General features: G+C 39.2%; 2 protein-coding genes across 2 annotated transcripts in view; one reads left to right on the top strand and one right to left on the bottom strand.

Moving 5' to 3' along the window:
- Window positions 1-8,527: 8,527 nt before the first annotated feature.
- Window positions 8,528-21,807, bottom strand: SLC25A32 (solute carrier family 25 member 32). Its single transcript, XM_003782424.3, has 7 exons — window positions 21,454-21,807; window positions 15,852-16,002; window positions 13,215-13,300; window positions 12,596-12,756; window positions 11,534-11,647; window positions 11,005-11,150; window positions 8,528-9,489 (listed from the first exon to the last, which is right to left on the bottom strand). Exons 1-7 carry the CDS (start codon window positions 21,605-21,607, stop codon window positions 9,354-9,356), a joined length of 948 nt encoding a protein of 315 aa, XP_003782472.1. The 5' UTR covers window positions 21,608-21,807; the 3' UTR covers window positions 8,528-9,353.
- Window positions 21,808-22,016: 209 nt separating this feature from the next.
- DCAF13 (DDB1 and CUL4 associated factor 13) overlaps window positions 22,017-24,703 on the top strand; it is a 35,375-nt gene continuing 32,688 nt past the window's right edge. The window contains exon 1 of the mRNA XM_003782423.3: window positions 22,017-22,175. Within this exon, the coding sequence (XP_003782471.1) occupies window positions 22,106-22,175 (70 nt within the window). The 5' untranslated portion in view covers window positions 22,017-22,105. The remainder of the gene's footprint in view (window positions 22,176-24,703) is intronic.

Here is a 24,703-nt window from a genome sequence, read left to right as displayed (position 1 = left end):
AAATATCAAAGGAAAATAAAAAGACTTCCAACTAGATGTGGGAGAATGGACTAGAAGGAGAGTCAAATATCACTTCAAGATTTTAATCCTGGGACACTGGGAGAAAAAGTAGGTAAATCAGGAAGAGAAAATTTAGAGTTAAGAGGGTGGCTTTGAACATGCTGAGTTTGCACTATCAATAGGGCATTCCAATAGTGCTGCCCAACAGGAGGATGGACGTGGATATTTGCACATCTTTAGCACAGACGTGATAGTAAAGCCAGGAGAAATGAGCAAATTGCAAACAAAGAAAATGAAGACAAATGCAAGAGAAAGAAGAAAGAAAATTTCACATTAAGGAAACTTAGTGGATAGAAGTAAAGAAATCCAAAGAGTAAAATATCACTACAGTCAATGATGTAGGAATTTCAATACTATACAAATGTGGAAGAGGGTGAAGACTGAGGCAACTACCAGCATGTGTTACAGCTGGCTGGTGTCTGCCAATGAAAGCTGACTGTCATATCTCTTTCCAACTTCACATTCAGCGCCATTACATTGGTGGCTTGCAATAATGAACAGCGATGGGAATAGTCACTCTATAGAAACCAGAAATCAACAAACACTATACACTAATTGTTAAACCCTACCAAGGGCCGACTGTTAAATATTCACCAACACACCACTGGACAACACTGTTGGTTTGTTGATTAGCAGGCCTCTGGCATTTGATGAGTAAACAGACAAATAAATGAATGGCGTCTACTCTATTATAAAAATTTTTAGGCCTGAATAATCTGTACTAGTTGCTTTCTTCAATTGCTGCCACCAACCTGCAGCAGAACATATGAATCACACTGACTCAAATTCATTACGGATTCACTGTGTCCAACTTCATCACATCACTCTTTACCACCAGAAGACATTCCACAGTGGCAATTCTAGTCTGTTCCTTGAATTTATAATTGCTTCTCCTAATATAGGGCTTCTCAGCCTTAGCTGTATATTAAATCACAATCACTTCGGGGAAGTGAAGAAGGCTTTTCTAATTATAATTCAAAATCTAGAAGTCATTAAAGAGAAGTGTGATCAACCAACTATGCCAATGACATAAAAATAAATTCTGCAAGGTGAAAAGGACCATAAGCAAAATTGAAATACGAATGAAAAACTGTCAATATTTGCAACTCATATTGCAACCCAAGGGCTCATCTCTCTTATTTGTAAAGAGCTCCAGAAATCAAGAAACCAAACAGAAAAAACGAACAAAAAACATGTAAAGATAGTTTTTAGATATATGTGAATTAGAGGGTGGAAAATAAATTCTACAAAAACTCAGGGTCCTGCCACTTCAGTGAAGTTTCTAGGGAAATTATTAATCTGAAGTATGTTAATACATATTCTTCAAGGTAAAAGGCAGATCAGTGTACCTTTTGTTACCTACCATGATAAAAAAGGGCCTAACACTTGCTAGGCTTTCATGGATTTTAGAGGGCATACAGACATATCTGAGTGTGCTACTTCAATCCATGTATCCAGGCACCCCTAGAGCTGCCAGTTTTGGGTGAGAACCAGAGCAACAGGAGTTACTGAAGCAAATTCAGGCTGCAGTACAAGATGTACTACCACTGGGTACTTACGATCCAATAATAATCGTATTTATGGCAATAGGGATGTCGAATGACATCACTGACAAGCCCCAGTAAAAGAATCAGACAGGACTTGTAGGATTTTGGGAGAAAACTATTTCATCTTCTGAAGATAACTATTTTTCTTTTGAGAAACAACATCTAGCTTGCACAGAGTCTTGGTAGAGACATCAGATGACCATGTGGTCTGGGTTTCTCATCACAGCCTGAGAGGCATTAAACCTACCCAAACATAAGGTTGGGTGTGTGCAGCAGCAATCTATCAACACTTGAAAACGGTATATGAGAAAGGGAGCTTGTGAAGGTCCAGAAGATCCAATTCAGAAGCATGAGAAGTTGGCTCAAATTCTTTCAAAACCAATTTCTTTGCATTTTCTCCCCTCTACACTCTAGGCCTGTGGCACCCTGGGGTGTTCCTTACAAAAGTTACTGAAGAAAAAACTTGGACTTGGTTTACAGATAGGACGATACCTGCCTAAAGTGCTGATAAGAGTCCAAAGCTGTGGCACTATAGACCCACTCACAGCGGACCATTAAGGATGGTGGTGAAGAGAATTTTCCCACTGGAGAAAAACTCAATCAAGCAGTAGATTTAACTGTTCACTAAGTCTGCAGTGATAGGTGGTCAGAAGTATCATTCTGTACTAATTCACTGAAAACATAACTTTATCTCAGTTTCTGTGGGTCAAGGGTCTGAGTACAGGTTATCTTTGTCCTCTGCTCAGGGTGTCACCAAGCTGACATCAAAGTGTTGGATGGGCTCTGATTTCATCTGAGACTTAAGATCCCATTTCCAGATCCTATGGTTGTTAAGTTCAGTTCCCTGCAGCTGCAAGATTAAACTCTCCATTTTCTCACTGTCAATTGGGGATTGCTCTCAGCTCCACCTAGAGGCTACCCTCAAGTCCTTGTTACATGCCCCTACTCTCATAACAGGGCTGTTTTTCTTCCAGACCAGCAAAACTCTTCTGCTTTTAAAAGATTTGCCTGATTAGGTCACACCCACCCAGGATAATTTCCTTCTGGATTAGTCAACTGATTAGGAATCTTAATTATACCTGCAAAATCCCTTTTGCCTTACAGCATAATCATGGAGATGATATATACAGGTCTCAACCATATTAAGAGGAAATTATGTACAGGGTAAGTACAACAGGGGTAAGGAATCACATAGTCCATCTAAAAATTCTGCCTACCATAGACCACCACTGTGCTATTTTGCACTTCTTGGCTGTACCGATTGATCCCAGTTTCCAAGGGAAATTGGTTTTTTGCAGCAGTGGAAGCAAGGAAGACTATGTTTAGAACCTAGAAGATCTGAGGTGCCTCTTAGTATTTCTATGTCCAGCAGTAACCGGAAACCACAGAAGCCAGAGAAGGGCAGAATTGAGGATTCAGACCTTTCAGGAAGGAAGGTTTGGATCACTGCACAAGGTAAATAACAGCTGAGATTCTGGCTGTGGGAAAGGAAACATGGAATAGGTAGTTGGAGGTGAAAACTATAGATATCAGCTATGACCTTGTGTGACCAATTACAGAAACAAAGACAGCAGTAACTCTGCATATTTTCTCTTCGCTTGCTACATGCATGTATTTCTATTTTCCTCTCCTTTCTATTTTTATTTCATATAAAATAAAATATACAAGTTGTTGAAGGTCAACCTCAGGATTTAGTTAACAGAATAACAGGTGAGACAACGGCTGAATTTGAAAATATAGCCAGCCACGGACTGATTCAATGACTGCTGAGACTTTGTGTCTTCTCATTTTGGGAAAGGGAAAGAACTTCACTTATCAGCAGGGTAACTATATCTTGTCAGACTGAAATATAGTTAGTGGCTTTGCCCTGCATGAGTTTGAATGTGTGTAGGAGGGTGCACGTGGAAGCTGCGTAGTCAAAGGGACTGGTTGGGCCCTTTTTATCAATAGGTTTATCACTTCTCAGCTCCAAATTTATCCTTCAGTATCCACTCTATATTAATGAACTGGATGATTCTTCATATGGATCCCACATGCTCCTTGCTTCATGCCTATGGCAGTGCCTGACTCCCTCTGCATGCCCACCCATCAGCCACTTTCCCTTTTCCCTACAGCAGTGTTTTTCAACCTTTTTTTTTTTGCAGTTTTTGGCCGGGGCCGGGTTTGAACCCACCACCTTTGATATATGGGGCTGGCGCCCTACTCCTTTGAGCCACAGGCACCACCCCAACCTTTTTTTTTTTTAATCTCATGGCACTCTTGAGCCCATAGTTAAACTTCCATGGCACACTTAAATTATTGAACTTCTTTCAATAATTTAATAAATGATCTTTAAAAATTTTCATGGCACACTCTGTTGTTCCCAACATCCTTTCAATGTGAACAAAGACTACCCCGGCTTTTCATCCGCAGAAACATCCTAACTTGCCAGCCATAGTGCACACACCTGTTAATCCCAACTACTTATGAGGTGGAGGCAAGTTTAAACCCGCCAGGGCAAAAAAGCAAGACCTATCTCCAACAAAGACAAAAACAAAGAAACAGACTTCAAAGTCACTCATATTGGACGAACTTAAGTAACTGCACCAATTCCAAATCATTCTTTGTGAACACAGATGGTGCATTCAGATTGGTTCTGCATTTCTGGGGCAGGCGAGGCTGATCCCATCTTAATCACAAAGCTGAGCACGGAGGGAGAGGGTACGTTCCCCAAAGAAATCCAGGCTACTACTCCAAGAAAGAAGAGAAATGGACGCTGGGCAGCCAGTAAGAGGTATTCATTGCAGATATTTCCAGAGTCTATTTCCTACTCCTTTAGAAAGAAATTTAAGACTTTATCCCAAAACTTTGCACATTTTCTGCATGTTACCTAACACATTTTTAGAAGACAAAGTGGTAAGTTATTTCACAGTACTTTTTTTTCTTTCTTTCTTCCTTTTTTTTTTTTAGACAGAGTCTCACTTGGGTAGTGTGCCATGGCATCTTAGCTCACAGCAACCTCAAACTCTTTGGGCTCAAATGATCCTCTTGCCTCAGCCTCCACCCAGCTATTTTTAGAGATGGGGTCTTACTCCTGTTCAGGCTATTCTAGAACTCCTAAGCTAAGGCAATCCACCTGCCTTGGGCTCCCAGAGTGCTAGGATTACAGGCATGAGCCACTACGCCCGACCTAGTATTTCTGTTTTGATGTTATTGTCTCACTAAGGAAACCTTGCTATGAAAATGGTAGTAATTTGTACTTATCTGCAAGATTTTATTCAAAAATGTCCATATTCAAAGAAAATCCAAACTCAAACTCAAGCATACTTTTTAGTTGACATCCCTTTTGCAGTGTGGTGTATAAAAAGTGTAACTTCCTAAGAATGCTGTCAGACCACAAAAATCACTATTGAAATGTCACAACCTTCTTTTCACAAGGCATGGCATCATCATCTTTGATCATGTTCTCTGGTGCATAGCTCTACCAATTCACAAATTTTTGTTCTGTTTTCTTTTGGGTGGGGCGTGGGGGGAGCTTGTATCTTTGAGTTCTCCTTATAGTTCTAGTTTTCCTTTTGCCAACCTCCCCCATTCCACCACTTCCTAGACTTGCAGTACCTTTTCAAGCTGAAGTTCTTTACCTTTCTTTCATCTGCCAAAATCCAGGAAAGAGTCCGTAATGAAATGAATACTTGTAGTTGCCCTATCTCCTAAGCTGCCTGCAATCTGTCTTCAGCCTCTCTAATTTGAATCTGCTCAAAGTTATCAATGGCCCCAATCTTCATCCTACTGAAATATTTACATGGTAATAACAACCTGTTGTTTGAGTTTGCTCTTCTTATCTGATTGTCTTCCTCTGTCACCCCTAAGAAGCAGCCATGTCTCTCTGTTCTAATCACTCTCCCTTCTACCCCATAAAACCTAGACAAGTTTTGTAAGGCTCTGACAGCTCTCATGTTCTGGCCCCAATCCTGAAGCTCTCTTATCCACTTCCATTCCATCCATTCATTCATTACCATGTTGACTGACAAAGTCACTGCAGCACAGGTCACCTGCACTTTCTTTATTTCCATGGTCCCCTTAAGATTCCCTTTAGAATCTCTTCTTTCAATACCCATCTTAAATGTTTTCCCCTCCATGAACTCTGCTCTAGTTCCTCCCAAGCTATAAATCACTACTTCCAATTCCAGCAGCCAGGTCTAAGCTACCAGAGCAGCCAGGTCCAAGCTACCACTAGCTCTTTACTAGACTTTTGGAACAAAAGATTTTTTTTTAAATTTTTGCTTTCAACTTATCTTACTTTGAAAGTTTTTTGTTTTGTTTTTGTTTTACTTCTTCCTCCTGTAGTGTTCCCTTGCCCCCCATGTAGCTGGGATCACAAGGTCCGGCTGTCTTCTTGTTGTTGTTGTTGTAGAGACAGGGTCTCCCTCTGGCTCACTAGGCCTCAGGCTGGTTTTCAGCTGGTCTTGAACTCGGCTGAGCTCAGGTGATCCACTCGCCTCGGCCTCCCACAGCACTGGGACAACAGGCGTGAGCCACCATGCCCGGCCATAACAAAAGATTCTTTTTTTTTTTTTTGAGATAGAGCCTCTAGCTGTCACCCTGGGTACAGTGATGTGGCATCACAGCTCACAGCAACCTCCAACTCCTGGGCTCAAGCGAGTCTCCTGCCTCAGCCTCCCAAGTAGCTGGGACTACAGGTGCCTGCCACAACGCCCAGCTATTTTTTGGTTGCAGCTTTCATTGTTGTTTGGCAGGCCTGGGCTGGATTCGAACCCGCCACCTTAGGTGTATGTGGCTGGCGCCCTAGCCACTTGAGCCACAGGTGCCAAGCCACAAAAGATTCTTAACTAGTATCTCTGCTTCCCGCCTGTTTCCTAATTGTTTCTCCATACAAATCACCAGAATGATTGTTCATACAGTCTAAACTCCTCATCATGGCCTTTCAGACCTGACAAGACATGACTTTTGCTAACATTTGGCCCAGGCACTGTGTTAAGCATGTTGTTTAAATTAATTCATTTAATCCTCTCAATAACCCTACCACTATGTACTTTTAATATCCTCATTTGCAGCAGATGCTGTTGGTGACTCACCCAGTCAGATCCCTTTTATAGAGCTAGCACCCCTACCCTAGCTGCTCTAAGGCTGGTTGCTAATAGCTCACTAATAGCTCACACTCCCCCCTTATTTAGACTGTCCTTGGCTAAGGAAAGGCACCTAGACACTCTAGCCCTTCTTCTCCCCATGGCAGCAGTCAATGACTTCAAAATGTGAGAACCTACTAATGGCCTAACCCCCAGACTTCTGGGCAGGAAAACTACTCTAATCCAATTATTCTGCAGAATGCTCTGTGGGATCAGCCCCAGGCTGCACTCCTCCTCAAACTCTTCCTCCTGGTGCCTTTCTTGTTTTTCAGACTCAATTTCATATTTCTCCTAAAAGCCGTCCTTTAACCACTTGTCCAATAATCCCTATTTTAGAGATCGCTATAGAGGAATTGCACTAAGATACTATTTTACAGATGAAAAACTTTAACTCGAAGAGAAGAAAAATGATGTATCAGGTGGGAAAGCTGAAATTTGAAGCCAGGCAGTCTTTCCCATCAGACTGGAGTGGCCACTTCTTCAATTTCCTCTCCCCCCTCATGTACCCCCTCCAGCCAAGTTAATTCCTGCCCCAGGGCCTTTGTTCTTCCTATTCTCTCAGGGGTCCTCAAACTTTTTAAACAGGGGTCAGTTCACTGTTCCTCAGACTGTTGGAGGGCAGGACTGCGGGCCCCAGGATGAGTCGGCTGCTAAGCAGGACAGGCAGCAGCGGCAAAAATACCCGGTGGGCCAGATAGTGGGCCGCATGTGGCCCGTGGGGCCTGGAGAATGTTTCTTCTATCTCATAGTAGCTTGCTTCCTCACTTCTTTCAAAATATTTCAAATACGCCCTCCTCAAAGAGACTTTTCCTTACCCAAGCAGAAAACTCTTCCTCATCTAAGATAGCTACATTATCCCTAACTCTGCTTTAGTTTGGTTTATAGCATTTAACACCTGAAACTATTAATATGCATATATTCTGCTGTCACTCACACCAAAATGAAAATTCCCTGAGGGCATAAATGCTTGGTGACATAGTTGGCATACAGCAGAAGTCCAGTTTCTCAATGAGTGAAGTGAATTCTCTTTACCCAGAATTTACAGGGCTTTGTAAATTTACAGAAAGAATTTACAGAAGCTTCCTTGCATGTTTTTAATATAGAACTGCAGTTATTTAATGCATAGTTATTTATTATGCAAAGCTGTATGCTCTTACAGGATAATAATTATGTTTTATTAATTTGGGAGTATAGAGGAGGCATTCAAATAATGGTACATCTCTAAAACTCCAAATTTTAACAGCAATTTGTTTTTATGTTTGGGAACTAATATTAGGATTTCATTTTAATTATAGTACAATACAGAAGTATGAAAAAAATACATCACATTTAATATATAAAGCCTTCCTATGCATGTTACAAGATATAGTAAATACAATTAGGTATTCGTTATTTCGTCTTTATTTTAAAAACAATGCCATTTGCAAAATATAAAAAAATAGACTATTTTCAAAGACCTACTTAAATATGGCCTTGAAAACCACATTTTATTTACACTAAGTAGATGATAATTTAACAGCACTCATAGATGTGTATGATAAATAAAAATACTAGTATTATTCTGGCATCCCCTTGGGGTAGGCTTATAAATTTATAGATATCTACAATGACTCTTAAAAGTGAAATCAACAATGGTCATTAATGTAATTTGCATTTCAATCCTAATTTGGGCGACCAATGTACATTTATCATTTATTTGGTATCTAGACCCACATATGTGAAAATTTAAGTAGAAAGTTAAAGTCTCTCATTTCCAGTTTATCAGCAAACACATCCCAAACATTCAAGCATCTCTAAAAGGTGATCTCTTTATCATCTTCAATAAGTGATTTACAGCCATGTATATTAAAGGCCAACAATATCGGTGGATTGTAGAAGTTCAGATTTAAAAAATTTAAAGTATACTAAGTACCATGCCTCCTACACCCCCCTCCCCCCAAAATAACAACTGGATTCAGGATTACATTTTAAATTACGGAAGTTCCTGGAAAAAAAATTAACAATGATAACAGATGTCATATTTCTCAGAGAAGTACATAACTTCTCAAGTTTCTGTGGTTAGTGCATCCCAATCAAATTAAAACTAAAGCACATTTAAAGTCATTTTTTCTCATTAAAAACTCTCAATTCTAAAATGGTCTGGAGGAGCAACATCTTATCCAGTAAATCCTGAAAGTTTAATTTCCCCTGGAAACACACAATGCATTTCTTGTAAGAAGCTATTTTCTTGCTATTGCACAAAGGTTAATTTTAAAGCCAACTCAGGCAAATAAGTTCAGAAAAAGCAGCATATTCATCTAATCCATTTAGCAAATGTTGCAAGTCAACTTCTAGCTGAATAATGAAATGAAGAGATTTGTGAAATTACACTTGATGGCCGTTTTGGCATTGTGTTGATGGCAGTCATTTCAGGCAGAGGTATCCAAGTCCCATATATATGGGGAAGGCAAAAAGCAGAAAAACATCGTGAAGCCTTAGCAGTTCTTAGACTTCTAACAATTATAGACTAGTTTTGATTATGAGCCATGTTACTATGCAGCATTCTTCAGAGTTTACACTTCAAACATAAAAAATCTTGTTGTCACCTTGAGCAGATAGATTGGAATTATTTTCTTTTAGCTTACTTTCTCTTTTCTCTCAGGTCAAGTAAAAAATGTGAGACATTTTCATATACCACAAAGGTAATACAGCAGGCAGGCGTCACTCTAATCAAATTGGGGGCAATTCCTTTGTAAAATCCACCAATGCCTTCTTTCCTATAGAGAGAAAAACAGACATGCTTAATTTTCTAAACAGCTAGCTTGAAAACACAAACGTCTAACTGACATAAGACACAGAGCAAGCAATCAGTACCTCACTGATTTAATTCTAGGTTTTCAGTGTCCTAAAAAAATGTAGTTTATTAGTCATTTTCAGGGGCTTATGTTCCTTTTGTGCACTGAGGAAGAAGAAAGGGTAGGAATATCTGAAAATTGAACTAAATAGTGCTTTAAATTAACTATATTTTAAATGCTTTTAAATGTATGAACATGTAAGAGTTTTAACTGATTTAATAGAGGGATTGAAAATCTTGTAGTTGGTTGGGCACAGTCGTTTATGTCTATAATCCCAGTACTTTGGGAGGCTGAGGTAGGAGGATCACTTGAGGCCAGGAGTTTGAACCAGGCTAAGCAACATAGTGAAACCCTGTCTCTAAAAAAAAAATAAAAATTTAAGGTAGCTGAGCATGCCTACAGTCCCATCTACTGGGAGGCTAAGGTTGAAGGAGTTTGAGGTTATATTGAGTTATGCTTGCACCACTGCATTCCAGCCTGTGCAATAAAGTAAGGTCCTGTCTTTAAAAATAAAATGAAATAAAATTTTTACTGCTTATATAAATGCTTGCCAACACTAAATATAGCACACACAAAAAGAAAACTTTTATTTTCTTAATGCCTAGAATAGGGATACCGCCTAGAAAGTTGTCATTTAGGTTCTCATTAAATATTAAATTAAATCTAGATTTAAACATTTTTTTTTTTTTTTTTTTTTTTTTTGAGACAGAGCCTCAAGCTCTCCCCCTGGGTAGGGTGCCGTGGCATTACAGCTCACAGCAACCTCCAACTCCTGGGCTCAAGCGAGTCTCCTGCCTCCACCTCCCTAGTAGCTGGGACCACAGGCGCCCGCCACAACGCCCGGCTATTTTTTGGTTGCAGCCGTCATTGTTGTTTGGCGGGTCCAGGCTGGGGATTCGAACCTGCCACCTTAGGTGTACGTGGCTGGCGCCTTAGCCGGTTGAGCTATAGGCGCCGAGCCAGATTTAAACATTTTAAATATTCTGCTTTGGCTTCTGAGAATTAAAGGGAAATATGATAATGTCTACCTATAGTAGTTTAGTCTCATACTGAAGAACAAGTACCTCTTCCATACATAGAGACAAGTATTTGCAAAAGTTATGGTGTTAATAGCAGGTGTAGGGCCTTCTCACATGTAGTAAACTAGGTTTATACTTCTTATATTCAATGCCATTCAAGTATTTTGTAACCTAAATTTTGTTTAATTTTTCAAAATGTTTTCACATCTCATTTAATTTTTATAACAACTTTTTTAGTCCAGAGAGTCTTATTTTAATAATGATGGAGTCAAGCTTCAGAGAGATTACGTCCATGATAACAAACTGAGTAAATGAAAAAGCAGGGACTACCAGCCATATTTTTGCCATAGCAAACTGGACAGTCTAAGATACTCAAGGCACCTTACCAGAGCAATTGTGATATCTCACATGCTCTCACCTCCATGTCTTTGCGATAACATCCATTACACCACTGTAACACATGTGTTGATCCTGAAGACGAGCTCTCACAACTTGATATGGGTATGTTGCTGCTACAGCAAATATTTTGGATAGTGCTGCAACAGATATATATTCTACTGTGCTCTGAAATGACAACACAAAATATTTATATTTTTCTTTAGACAAGATTTCTTTAAAACTATAGAAGTAAAAATTGTATGCAAAAACCACTTAAATTAACTTTCAAGGGGTTCTATTTTTTTTTTTTTTTTTTTTTGCAGTTTTTGGCTGGGGCCGGGTTTGAATCCGCCACCTGCAGGGGCTAGCACCCTACTCCTTGAGCCACAGGGGCCACCCTAAAGGGTTCTATTTTTAACATTTGTGTGGCTTTACCCCGTGAAATAGTTACTTACTTAGTGGCAGTTGGTATTCATTATCATAGCAATACTACCAACATAGGCATGACAAAATTTCTACCTATTAAATGTACAGGAAAGTAAATAACATTTTTACAAGAATCATCTTACCAATTGTGCTTCTGGTAATCTATTGATATGCTGGTTATACTTCAACTTCAGCAGTTCATATGCCATAAACTGAAGGGCACCATGTGATGTTCCAAACAGCCCAGGAATAAATCCCTACAAGGGAATGGTTATGGTTTAGATTTTCATAATAGTTTTTCTGTAAATAACATATATATATGGAAGAATTGGAGTGTGAATGGGAGATTAAATTCTGAAAAACCAAGAACATAAAGGTTATAGTAATTCAATAGACTGAGCATAGATATTCTAAAAGAATAAGGCAAGAAGTGATGAAAAAGAACACAGAATTACACGGTATAATTTGAAAAATTTTGCCCATATGTCAATAATCCATAACACCAACCTTATAATGTTAATGATTTTAAAAGCTATTACACAATTCTTAGAAAACAAACTAAAATTCCATGTACCTAATTTTGATTTTAAACTATGTATGCCTAAAAAATTTTCATGGGAATAAACAAGAGGTGGGAATGGAAGGTAAAGAAGGGGTAAATAAAGAGAAAAGGAGCTATAAAATCAGAAAACATCTAGGTTATTGCCACAAGGAAGAAAATGATACTTAACTAAAGTTTTAAATAGTTCTCACACCCATCACTATCATGATGCTACGTGTTACGGTAATTGAGAGAAAACAGCTTCAAGTACTATAAACTAGATTTCAATTTGTTTTTTTTGGTAGAGACAGAGTCTCACTTTATCACCCTCCATAGAGTGCTGTGGCATCACTCTGTTCACAGCAACCTCCAACTCCTGGGCTTAGGAGATTCTGTTGCCTCAGCCTCCCAAGTAGCCGGGACAACAGACACCCACCACAACGCCCAGCTATTTTTTGTTGCAGTTTGGCCAGGGCTGGGTTTGAACCTGCCACCCTTGGTATATGGGGCTGGAGCCCTACTCGCTGAGCCATAGGTGCCGCCCTAGATTTCAGTTTTCATTAAATTGTTTTTTACTAACTTTGGCTTCTTTTTTGAATTTTCATTGCACCAATGGAAATTACAATTTTTAGTTATTCAAGCTATATTGATAATAACTTGTTACCTTATACAATCCACGCACACCTTCATATTTATATATTTTCACAAGTGTATCAAACATTCCTTTATATTGTTGCTGTGGGGAATTAACGACACCATCATACTGTAACATCAGGCGAGTTTTTGTTACCCATAATGGGTTTGTAATGCAGAGGGTCATGGCTCCTAAAACAAGATTTAAATTAGATTACTCAGCATACAGGTACTTTCTCACAGTAATCCAAATTAAGAACAGTCTATTTATGTAAAGAATAAGATTACACAGGGCCTATATCTGAAACAGCATTTTTGGACAATATTTCTTTTAAAATATAAAGTAAAAATTATGTAGAAAAAACATTTAAGTAGATCTGTAAAAAGTTCTATATTATTTCCCTTTTTTCTTTGAACACCCAAGTTTAAACATGCTCATCTAACCATATTAATCAGTTATTACTTGGAATTTATTAGAAAGCAGATATTCTTATTAATCAAAGTACAATTTGAGTTTTAAAATTATATAATTTAGTGGCCATGTTTGATTGGCTCCTATATGTATACCATCCAGAAGGAAAAACAAAATTAGTCTTTTAAGTCCAACTTTGATAACTGTAATGTATTTTATATTTCATGCATTCTCTTACCAGCTTCAGCAGCTGAGATGAGGTATTCTGTTGCCTCTAAACGTTCAGCTCTTCCCTCAGTCTTATAAGATTTGATTGCATTGTAACTAAAAGAATTAAACAAAAGCAGTTGAATTTGAATAGGTGTCACAAAGCAATGAAGTCTATTTTAAAGTGTGCATAACGACAGTACCACACAAGTAAAAGAAAACACCAAAGGCACACACAAAATGAGAACTTTTTCAAGAATAGAAATGAGTCACTGAAATTCCCTCCCTCCAAATGTACGTGGCTAAAAACACATATGTAAAATGTTTTAGTCAATTAATTAAAAAAGACAGGAAAACTGGGAAGAAGGAAGCGTGGAGTGATGGTGCAGAGAATAAGCAGAAAAGGCAAAAAAACCAAAAAAACTAACACATATGTGCTTAACCCCTGTGTTCACATAATACAGCTGGCTTCCTATCTTTTTATAGCTAAAAGAGATAAACTTGGGATGAATTTTTCTTAACAGACTATAAGGACCATAAGTGGTGCACAAATAATCATAATAAAAGACAACAAAGACAGTCACACAGATTCAGAAGCTATGCTGGAGATCCAGAAGTCTTTGTATACACATAGGAGGTGGTATTGAGCTGGGTGTTAGGGACAGACAGTTTCAACAGGCAAAGAGAAGAACATGGTAATGAACGGGTATGGAAAGATGGAAAATTGAGTCACACATGAGCAACAGACAGGGTTTTATCAGAAAATAGCTGCCAAAGGCCTCTGGACAGGGAAGTCAAATTAGCCTATTTTCTCTAACACTAAATCCACTTTCCTCTTAGAAGACTTCAGTTGAATAAATCTTTTCAAACTTTACCAATACCATTCTGATATGTAACAAGTAAACTCTTTTATTATACAAAATTCTTCACATAAACCTTATACTCATATGGCTTGTCCTTAGAAACTCTCTTGGACAATCTATTCAACTGAAATTCATAAAGTATGTTCGATATAAAGCATATATCTATATATACATGAAACAAAAATATGTGTGTTGTATATGTAGTTTCACCCATTTAAGTATGTTTTAGGACTGAAAATAATAAAATATGTAACAACGCTAAGTCTGAATTTTATTTTGCTTTTACTTAAAAGTTTCTTTTATAGTTAAAAGATATTTTAAGACTAGTTTGGATACCGCGTAAACTTAAAGGAGACCAAGAAAGATACAGGACATAAGTATACTAGGTATTGGTTTTCCTAAAAATGCTATGGGTTAAAACAAAAGCTTCCCTATTCATGGCTTCAGTTTCAAATATCAGAGGCGTGCTCAGAGCAGACCCAAGCTCCTCCAACGCAGTGCCGTCATGCTTTGTGACATGCTCTCATACACTCAGTGAGCTCAATGGGCCTCCCTTAGACACTTTCTGTAGCTTCTTTGGGAAGCAAGAGTAGTTATTTCAAATGGGGTGATGATAATCTGACAGGGGAAGGAGTAAAGACATGAATGAGCTAGGAAGATGATGGTCAGATAAAACAAAAGAAGCAACATGCTTCAAACCCTTTCAGCCATGCACTGGTTTTTACTTTCTGTTCTCAACAGGGATATCTCTTGTGGTACATATTCGCATGAGAACTCTAAGAACATGAGAACTCTTCTGCTTTTCCAACTTCATTATTCATCAAATGTATTTTCTGTAAGCCATCTCAAATATTTTGAGAAAATGGTTGAGGATTAATAAGTAACTATCTAGTAATACTTTAGCATTCATAAAATATTCTATTTGGGGGGTACTCTGGAACTAATCTCTATAACTGGAGAAAATGACTTATTTATTTAAACACTCTTCCTTTATCAAAAATAGATACCAAAGAGAACTGAAATTAGTAGGATTCATTTTAGGCAACAATTTCAGGTTCCTCCGGTCTTTACAATACTTTACAAAACTATTAATAAATAACAAACCAGCTGATACAACTTTTTCTAATCTATTTTGACTGTTAGAAATGCTCAAGAATATGTACTTACATGCAAAACACCTCAAAAATAAATACCGAAGTGGCTCTGCAATTTCATTAAGAATTATCTGCAGCTCTTTTTTTTTAATAGGGAGTGTTCAGTTTACAAAATTAATCAGTTAAACATTTCACTCACCTTCCTTAATTCATCTCACTAAAATGGCTTCTGTAAAACTATTTCTTCATTTCATCCCTTCACCTTTTCCCAATTAACAACTTTCTTCTAGACCAAATGCTTCTGATAATGGCTGACGGGAAAGAAACCAATAAGCCATTTTGCTCTTTCTGATCCTTCCAATTCAGAGAAAAGACTCATCTTCTTTTTTTTTTTAGAGACAGAGTCTCACTCTGTTGCCTTTGGTAGTGTGCCATGGTGTCACAGCTCACAGAAACCTCCAGCTCTTGGGCTTAGGCCATTCTCTTGCCTCAGCCTCCCAAGTAGCTGGGACCACAGGCATCCACCACAATGCCCAGCTATTTTTTGCTGTAGTTTGGCCGTGGCTGGGTTTGAACCCGCCACCCTCCTCACTGAGCCATAGGCGCCACCCCAAAAAGACTCATCTTGTTTCATCATCTGATATGTAAAAAATCACTAAAAACAAAAATTCCTTTTTACTTACTATTATAAAATCTCCCAGTTCTACTCACAAGAAAAAGTAGAGTCCCCAGGATAAGCCTGCACCCCAGACATTTGGAGTTACTCCTTGATAAAGTCCCCGTAGTCCATTAAGTTTCCAAATGGTAGTCAAGCAATGTAAAATTCCTTTATATTTTGGTCTCAGTTCCAATCCATCACTCACTGTATTAAAGGATATACAAAGTTAGGTGAGAACGAAGTTCTAGTTCTGAATCACATATAAACATAGATTTTACACTATCAGTTATACAAAGGAAATAAACTCAGAAAACCCGTTTTTAGGCAGAGAAAATTATTTTCCAGGATTACTTAACACTTCAAATTAATATACTTATGAATTAATCCAAGTTTTATTGAGGGCATACTGGACACCCAAGTAATATTTTAGAAAGTGTTAGATTAGCTCTTAAATAATCCAAAAGCCTCTTGGGTAAACAGTTTTCAACACTTAAGTTTTATCTTAGTTTCAAGATTGAGGATTCCAATGTTCAAAAATATTACCCCAAAATAAACTAGCCAGGAGTTCAATGACATCAGGATGCTGGCAAGACGACACATGAGCAGCCTCAGTTCTCTGTCCCCTTGCCACTGTTTCATTATGTACAATGGAGCCTGGTAAAGAATAACCACTGATTGTTTAACATGCCAGGCAAAGGGGGAAAAGTCAATTTCTTTCATCATTAACTTGCCAATGTTACAGCATGAAGTGAGATTAAAGTACACTAGGTTTGGCCAGGTGAAGTGGCTCACCCCTATTCTTCTAGTACTCTGGGAGGCTGAGGCAGGAGCATCGCTTGAACTCAGGAGTCATTTAATTTTCTAAGTAGAGTATTAAACATCTTAGAAACAGGCACAAATGATTGGGAACATTCAGAAGAGAAAGGTTTATATCTAGACAAGTGAAACAGTTGATGCTGTTCCCATGGCAGCAGCATTGCACCTGGCACTATTGGGGTATGGGGAGTAGAAACAGCACTGGGGACTGGGTATAGCTGAAGTACCAGACTGGTGGAGGGAAAAGATGGTAGGCAATTAGGCTGGGAAGAAAGGCAAAGGCCTATTATAGACTGAACTGCCACTCCCCAAAATTCTTATGTTGAAGTACCAACTCCTGATGTGACCATCTGCAGACAAGGCTTTTAAGGTAATACAGGTCAAATGAGGGCATAACGGTGAGGGCCTAGATAAGATAGGACTGATTTCCTTATAAGAAGAAGATACCAGGAGAACACAAGCACAGAGAAAAGGCCATTTGTAAGCCAAGGAGAGAGGCCGCATCAGAAACCAACTCTGTCAGCATCTTTATTTTAGACTTCCCAACCCCTAGAACTGGGAAAATAAATTTATGTTTAATGGACACTGTCTGTGGTGTTTTGTTATGGCAAGACTAACTGCAAAGGTTCTTGAAAATCACACATAAGATACTAATAGATACAAGGTGATGATAAAGTTTGGTGTATGGGAGGGAGCCAAGATAAAGGATGCTAACTTGAAGTTCACTGTCAAGGAAAGACAACATAAAGACTTCTTAAAAAATCACCACCCAGCACTATCACACTAATACAACCAGTTGCTTTTGTTGGATATTAGTTTTGCCCCTCTTTTCTTCTGTTACAACTGAAGCCATTTGCTTCTCTTAATTTTAATCCCCTCTACCTATGCTCTACATTGGTACTTTTTAAACTCCCGATGAGTCAAGAAATAGATTTAGCAGATTGCCAGTATCATTTCTTACAAAAAAACTAGAGTAGAAACATATAAATTACATCACAAGTATTAAGGATAAATACTGTTCCCTGAAACTTGTGTTTTCATAATGTAAATATGTAAATACCCTGGATGGCAATGGTAAAATGTATTTCCTACTAAGGGTTCTAGTCAAAAAAAGCTCCTGTTCCCTTAGTCCAATGGTTCTCAACCTTCCTAATACTTCAACCCTTTAATAGAGTTCCTATGGGTCGCGACCCATAGGTTGAGAACCGCTGCCTTAGACTCCCTTCTCTTCACTTTACAAACTTCACTGATTATTTTCCAGCCCCCCCCCCCATCTCCAATCTCTCCCTTGCTTTCAGCTATTTCCCATCAGAATTTCAATAGGTTTAAGTCTCTCCTGCATATTTCTCTCCTTAATCCCAGGGCCTCCTTGCTTGTTAAACTTCTGCAAAGAGACAACCCAAAAATCTCAGCAGGAGTTTCTCTTCTCTCCATTACAATCTGGTTTGAGCCTAACCCATTACTTTGAGGGCTCTAGGTAAGGACTTCCAAGTACACTTTGGGATTCTTCTTTCTTACTAATTCCTTACTGGCACCTGACATTGCTTGCCTACTAAAGCACTCTCTTCTTTTTAACCCCACACTTACCTATTTTGCTTTTTATTGCCACAAAATTTCTTTGGCCAGCTCTTCCTCTACTCATCCTTAAATTTGGTTTTTATAGACACTCTTTCTCCCCAACTGGGGTGATCTCTCAACCACTAAGAGGCTTCACTTGCCATCCCTGTGCTACAGTTTCTTCATTTGCAGTCTTGATCTCATTCCAAACAACCAGACCTGACTTCCCTTTTTACATGGCATAGTTGTGTCCATCTGGCAACTTAATTAACTTTCTGGAATAATTCTCTATTTTTATCTCTAGGATTTTAATTTACTCATTAGCTAGACCCAACTACCTATTCATGGTTTGGTTTGAAACCCAATTCTAACAATTACTGGGAGACCCTGAGTAAGTCTCTTCATTATTCTGTGCCTGAGTTTTCTCATCCATAAAACAGGAAAAATAATAGAACCAATCTCTAAAAATTACAAAAGATTAAATGAGACAATACATACAAAGGCCTCAGAATTAATCCTGGCATATTGCAAGCATTCACTAATTATTAGTTTATTTATGCTGTTGGGTCTTGGAATACCATACAAATATAATACAATGCTTTACTGTGTGTTATTCTTATTGAATTTTACATTTTGGTTCCTTTGATTAATTTTTTAGATACAGTTATACTCTCTTTTCTTTCTACACTCTTCATAAAAACTCATGCTTAACTTTTAACTCATAGATTATTAGGTTTTGGGGTTACTTTAGAAAATTAGTCTTTTTATACTTCATGCATCACTCTTCTTTGTTGAGGCTCTCTCTTGTTCTTGAAGACTTATAATTACCTCCTAAAGAAGAGACCTCACTGATTACCTAATCCAACCTTTCCACCCAAGACAAGAATATCCTCTGAGCTCTGTCACCCAACCACTTCCAGTCATCACCAATTTCATTCAGAGCACCACTACTTTGCCAGGACAAAACGTGCTTCCCTCTAATTTTCACTCAACCTATGTCTGACCTCAGGATCAACTCATATGGAAGTTCTCCAAATATCTTTTCCCACTCCAAGTTAAACTAGTTACTCTAGTCATTTCTCATATGAAGTAATTTCTAAATCTTTCTACCCACTCTGGACATCTTTGAGTTCCAATTTACTCTTGAACTCACTGAAAAATTCCAAGTTTGATTTAATAGTACATGTGTTCAGGACTAGTATTACTATTACAAAATCCTACTTTGACTCCTAGATCTTTAATTTAGGCCTCCCATTCAGTTTTAATCCCCTTATCTGTCACCTTAACTCTACTGTAGTCTCCCAATACTCTCCCCATTTCATCAATACAACCAATCTTCTCAGATACCAAGAATCCCTTTCCTCAGGCATGATCTGCTTCACAGCACTCCTTAAATTTACCAAGCCAACCACACAACTCCTTAATAATCATAGCCCTGTCTTCTGCCCCTAGACAAAGGCTGCTTAAGAGAGACTTCAACTCACACAGGCCTGTGCATGCAGCCAAGTCTAAAATTCTTCTCTTCGTGTTTAGGTCACTAGACAATAGGGATTCATACAAGTAGTATGGTGTAGTGCCAGAGGATTTTATAATTACACTGCCTGGGTTCAAATCTCACATCCACGTTTATAAACTGGGACTTGGGTAAGTTAGGCAATTTCTGTCATTTATATCCCCATTTGTATAGTAGGGATCATAAATTCACAAGGATAGCAAATGAAATATTTCATCTAAGTTCTTAGCTCATTGCTTTGCTCCTAGTAAATGCTCAATAAAGGTTACTTGTTCCTAGTGTTCATAATTATTATTTGTGTATGCATCATAAACTTCATGAAATCATATGCCTTTGTGGTGTTTTTTCTAGGAATAATAAACCATAATTTTCCTTCATGGATTAGTTTCTTGCCTCCTCTCTGGGCATCAAATACTAGTCCTTCAAATACTAGGTCTATAAGGAACCTCAAGATCTAATCTACTGTGTAACCTTTACAGATACATATGACCATCAGCAATCTACAATTTTCTTGAAGTCTATCTATACTTATATTTTGTATTTGGATTTATTCCACTTTGCTCTTGATTTTATATTATCTAGAATTGCCTTTTACATGACTAAGTCTCAAGCCTACAATTAGATTGTAAGTTTCTCAAGGGAAAGACCTTTATTACTGGATTCCTTCTGTAGCCCATACAGGAGTCTACAAATATTGAGAACATACATCAAGTGAACTGAATAGAATTATCTAAGATAAACCACTTCTAGACATTTAATTCTCAAGGCAATACTTGTAATCATAACTGAAATGCCACCACAAAAGTTTCCAAATAAAGTTAATCAAATATCATCTTTGTAAGCTGTGGTAGACCACGCCTGTAATCTTAGCACTTTCAGAGACTGAGGCAGGTGGATTGCTTGAGCTCAGTTCAAGATAGCCTCCATCTCTACAATTTAAAAAAAAAAAAAAAAAACTAGCCGGGCGCTGTTGTGGGCGTCTGCATTCCGTGATACTTGGGAGGCTGAGGCAAGAGGATCGCTTGAGCCCAAGAGTTTGAGGTTGGTGTGAGCCAGGACACCATGGCACTCTTCGCATGGTGACAGAGTGAGAGTCCATCTCAAAAATAATAACAGTAGTAATAAGCATCTTTGAAACTTTCCAGACGTTAGTGTTGAGTTTAACTTCTAAAGTGCTTTATGTTAACGTACTTAATTCAGTCAATATACTTAAAACAGTATTTAGAGTCTAACCACCATTCCTTCACAGGACTTTGTACCACACTATAAATATTAAAAAACCCAAGGAAACTTTTATGAGAATTCTATTCCAAATCTAATTACTTGCAACCATCCGCTGAGGATTAGGCACCATCCCAAGCACTTGCATTTTCCTTTCTGCCGGGCAGCCAGACACGTGGCTACATTAAGATTTCAAAGTACCTCCTAGGTGAAGAATTTGCACGGGTTAGGATTAAGCCCTAAAATGTAATAATCCTTTCAAGCTTTGAATCTCACACCAATGACGATTTTCTTTTCATACTTTCTACCCACAGGCTCCAACCCTTCGTCTTGGGGAGCGGAGCGGAGAAGACCGTGGCCAGACCCCTTGACCAGGCCCCCTCTTCCTCGAATCTAGTTTCAGATGAGCCACGGTAGATAGCATCTCCTTCAAAGCGCTCCTCCTTTATACTACAGAAAAGGCAGAGGAGACCAAGGCCTGGGGTCTTTACCGCCTACTTTGGGCTGACCGTGAAAGGAAGCAGCCCGTTATCCAGGCAGGCTCTTACCGGCGAAGCGGATCTTCACGAGGTCGAGCGGGTGCAGCGCGAGGTTGGATAATACCCCTCCACTCACGCCCGCTACCAGGTTCTCATACCGGACATGGCGGAAGACCGTGCTCCACGCCGACGACCCAGACGCCGACTGGCCCTGGCCCGTCATGGGCTCTGGGGCCGCCGACACCACGGCGCCCAGGGCCGCGGAGGTGGGACGAGATGCAGTGGCTGCCACCGTGGCGACGATCGCCGCCCAGGAGCTGGAACCGCAAGGCACGAGCTCACTTCCGGGACGGGCAATGAGACCTGGGGGCCCGGGCGAAGCCGAGGGACCCTGGCACAGAAGGGGCGTGTCGGGGGTGGGGGCGCGGCGCGCTGGAAGCCGGTTGCCAGCCTGTGCCAATTCTCCTCCCTGCCCTGCCCCGCCCACCACTGCTCCCGGCTCGGACCAAAAGACATGGAAGCGAACCCTCGCCGAGGACCCGTCCTCTGCCGACCTTTGCCCACAGAGGTAGGGAGCGCGTCCAGGCGCCTGCCGGTCCGCGGGTCACGTGACAGGAAGCAGTCCGCGAGAGGCGGAAGTCGCATGTGCGGAAGCGGGCGGCGGAGTACCTACCGAACCTGAGGGAGAGGGGTGTGGAGTCGGGGAGCAAGAGTAGCCGAGATGAAGGTGAAGATGCTGAGCCGGAATCCGGACAGCTATGTCCGCGAAACCAAGTTGGACTTACAGAGAGGTAGGTCAACCTGGTATGGGGAAAGGGACGCCCTTCCGTAAGTCTGTCGGTCTAGCCTGGACTCCACGGAAAAAGTCTGCGGAGAGTCTGGTTGTCCTGTCTGGTTTTTCCCATTTCGCGTTCGCCAAGGCAAACTTTGTGAGGTAGGGTCATGGCGGAACTGGGTAGCAGGTAACGTCTCTTCCACCTTCCGCCGTCCAGCTGCTGCTCTTGGACCGTCCTCAGGTTGTTCCTCTGGGAAGGTGAAACTTGAATGAGCTCTTCTCCTGGGTTGAAGGGTTTAAAAGTTAAATGGACTTTTCAAACCATCCTGCTATTGTAACTTCTGGCCACTTTACTACTTCATATTACGTACTTCCTTATGTGAGAAGAGACAAAGTTAAAACTTAAAGCCATCACTTCTCTCTTATTAACTCTTGTGGAGAAGTTTGATGGGAGAATGCTTAAAATAAAATTAACGAGTTTCATTCTTCCTTACTGATCTGTTTCCCCATTAACTTAATAATCATTTATGAATTATAGTTAGTGATACCTAAATGTCAAGGGACCAACCATGTGTGAACAGAACTAAGTGAAGAGAACAGGTGCCAAAAGCCTTACAGCAGGAATAAACTAAAGCAAAGTGAGAATGCCGATGTCATCAAAGTTTGAGCGAGGGGTAAAGATACAAGATGAGGCCAGAACAGAATTTCACTATTTGTGTAGTACAGAGTATCAACATATATATGAACACTACTACAAGATAAATATATGATCTCTGCTCACAGGGTGTTTACAGGCTAAGTAACAAGTCGTGTTTGTAAAAGGCAAATTAAATTTGTCACTTGGCCTTGACGACATTCCTAAACCTTGGACCTCTGGTCCCATCTTCCTCTCCGTTTTCACCTATCACTTATTTTCCCCTAAGTAACTTACCATGCATCCATGCCAACTTAAGTGCATTTCAAGCATTCTCTCCCAGGCTTCCTTAGGCGCAGACCCTTACCCAATTTAGCGCTTCCTCTGGAAAGATTTCACTGAACATTTAATCTTTCCCATATTTATCCTTTGCATGCACCCCCCCCACCCATCTTCTGTGCTTCCATCACATTTTTATACTTTTATCAGAATGTTTATCACATCGTCCTGTGATTATTATTTTGATTAACGTTATTTTCCATCAGAAAGTTTAGCTTGCGGAGACAAGGATTCATGTTTGTGTATGCAGTGTATTTAAACAACACCTGGCACATAGTGGTTGCTTTATAAATGTCTGAATGAAGGGATGAGTTGGGTGACCTTTAACACTAGAAGGTTGTTAGTCATCTGATTTTGTTAATATGATCTCTTTTCTAGCATGTCTCCCTATTTCATTGTACTTTCTGATGTAGGTTTTAATAGATAGCAAAATGGAAAAATAGAAGTTTTGGAGTTCTGTGTAACATGAAATTAGGAAGACATTTGTTATCCTCCTTTATTCCTTTTTTTTATTTTGTGTGTTATTTCCTTGTAAATTTTGTGCAGTGTTCAGATGCTAGGGTGGGCACCCAAGAATCTGGTAATTCTGATGCAACTGGTTAACATACAGATGTTGAACACCTTATATAAATATATGCCATGGATTTATTAGCTGTGATATCCTCAGTGCTTGTGGTATATGGCAGGTACTTCAATATTTGTTGAATGTTTGCTGTTGACTGGATGTGTGAATTTCGAGTAGGCCTGATTATGGTGATCTGAAAAACTTGATAGAAAATAATATAAGATTTAAACAGTGTTTTTAAGGGTTACATAAGGTATAGATAAGTTAGGGTGAAAGTTGCAGTACATTCTTGGTGGAAGAAAGGGCATGTATAGGGACTCAAAAAGTGAAAAAAGGGCAAGGCAAACCATTTTGGCTAAAGCCAAGATTCAAAAAGAACTTGAAGCTGAAGAGTTAGGTTGGGATTAGATTGTGGAAGACCACAAAGGAGCTTGAAGTTCATTCCTTAAATCAGAGGTCTCTAAAATGGATGTGCTGGGCTAGCCATTGTAACGTGGAAAAAACAATTAGAACTTCAATTTACATCGCTTATCTTAAAAAATAAATTAATATTTTTATATGATGCTTTGATACTGACATCCTCATTTTAGCATGTTAATCACATGCTGTATGTGTTTAGGAAACAATGAAGGACTAAGGAAACAATGAAGGACTGACAGAGGTGCACTTACTTCTACCTTCAGAATATTGCAACACATTACAGTTTATATATATGGAAGAATTATATTATTTTAGTAATATCTTTATAAATTTGTAAAGTAATGGAGAGGACCACGAAAGTCATTTTTCTTGTAAAAGTTCCTTGGTTCTGTCATGGCAAAGTTCTTAGAAGAGTTGTGGAACTAAGAGTGAATTAAACATTTTTAAAATTTGCCAAACTTCTCTGGCTATGAATATTAACTAAGAGCTATTGGTTTTGATTTTTTCTTTTTTAGAAAAAATAAAGCACATAACCTGCTTCTTCAAATTCCATTTTTTTTTCTTTTTCTTTTTTTTTTTTTTTTTT

The sequence above is a fragment of the Otolemur garnettii genome, unplaced genomic scaffold (assembly GCF_000181295.1).
Source record: "Otolemur garnettii isolate 467f Iridium unplaced genomic scaffold, OtoGar3 scaffold00004, whole genome shotgun sequence".
NCBI classification, from domain to species: Eukaryota; Metazoa; Chordata; class Mammalia; order Primates; family Galagidae; genus Otolemur; species Otolemur garnettii.
The sequence above is the reverse complement of the archived record's forward strand: the minus strand, read 5'-3'. Positions and strand labels throughout refer to the sequence as shown.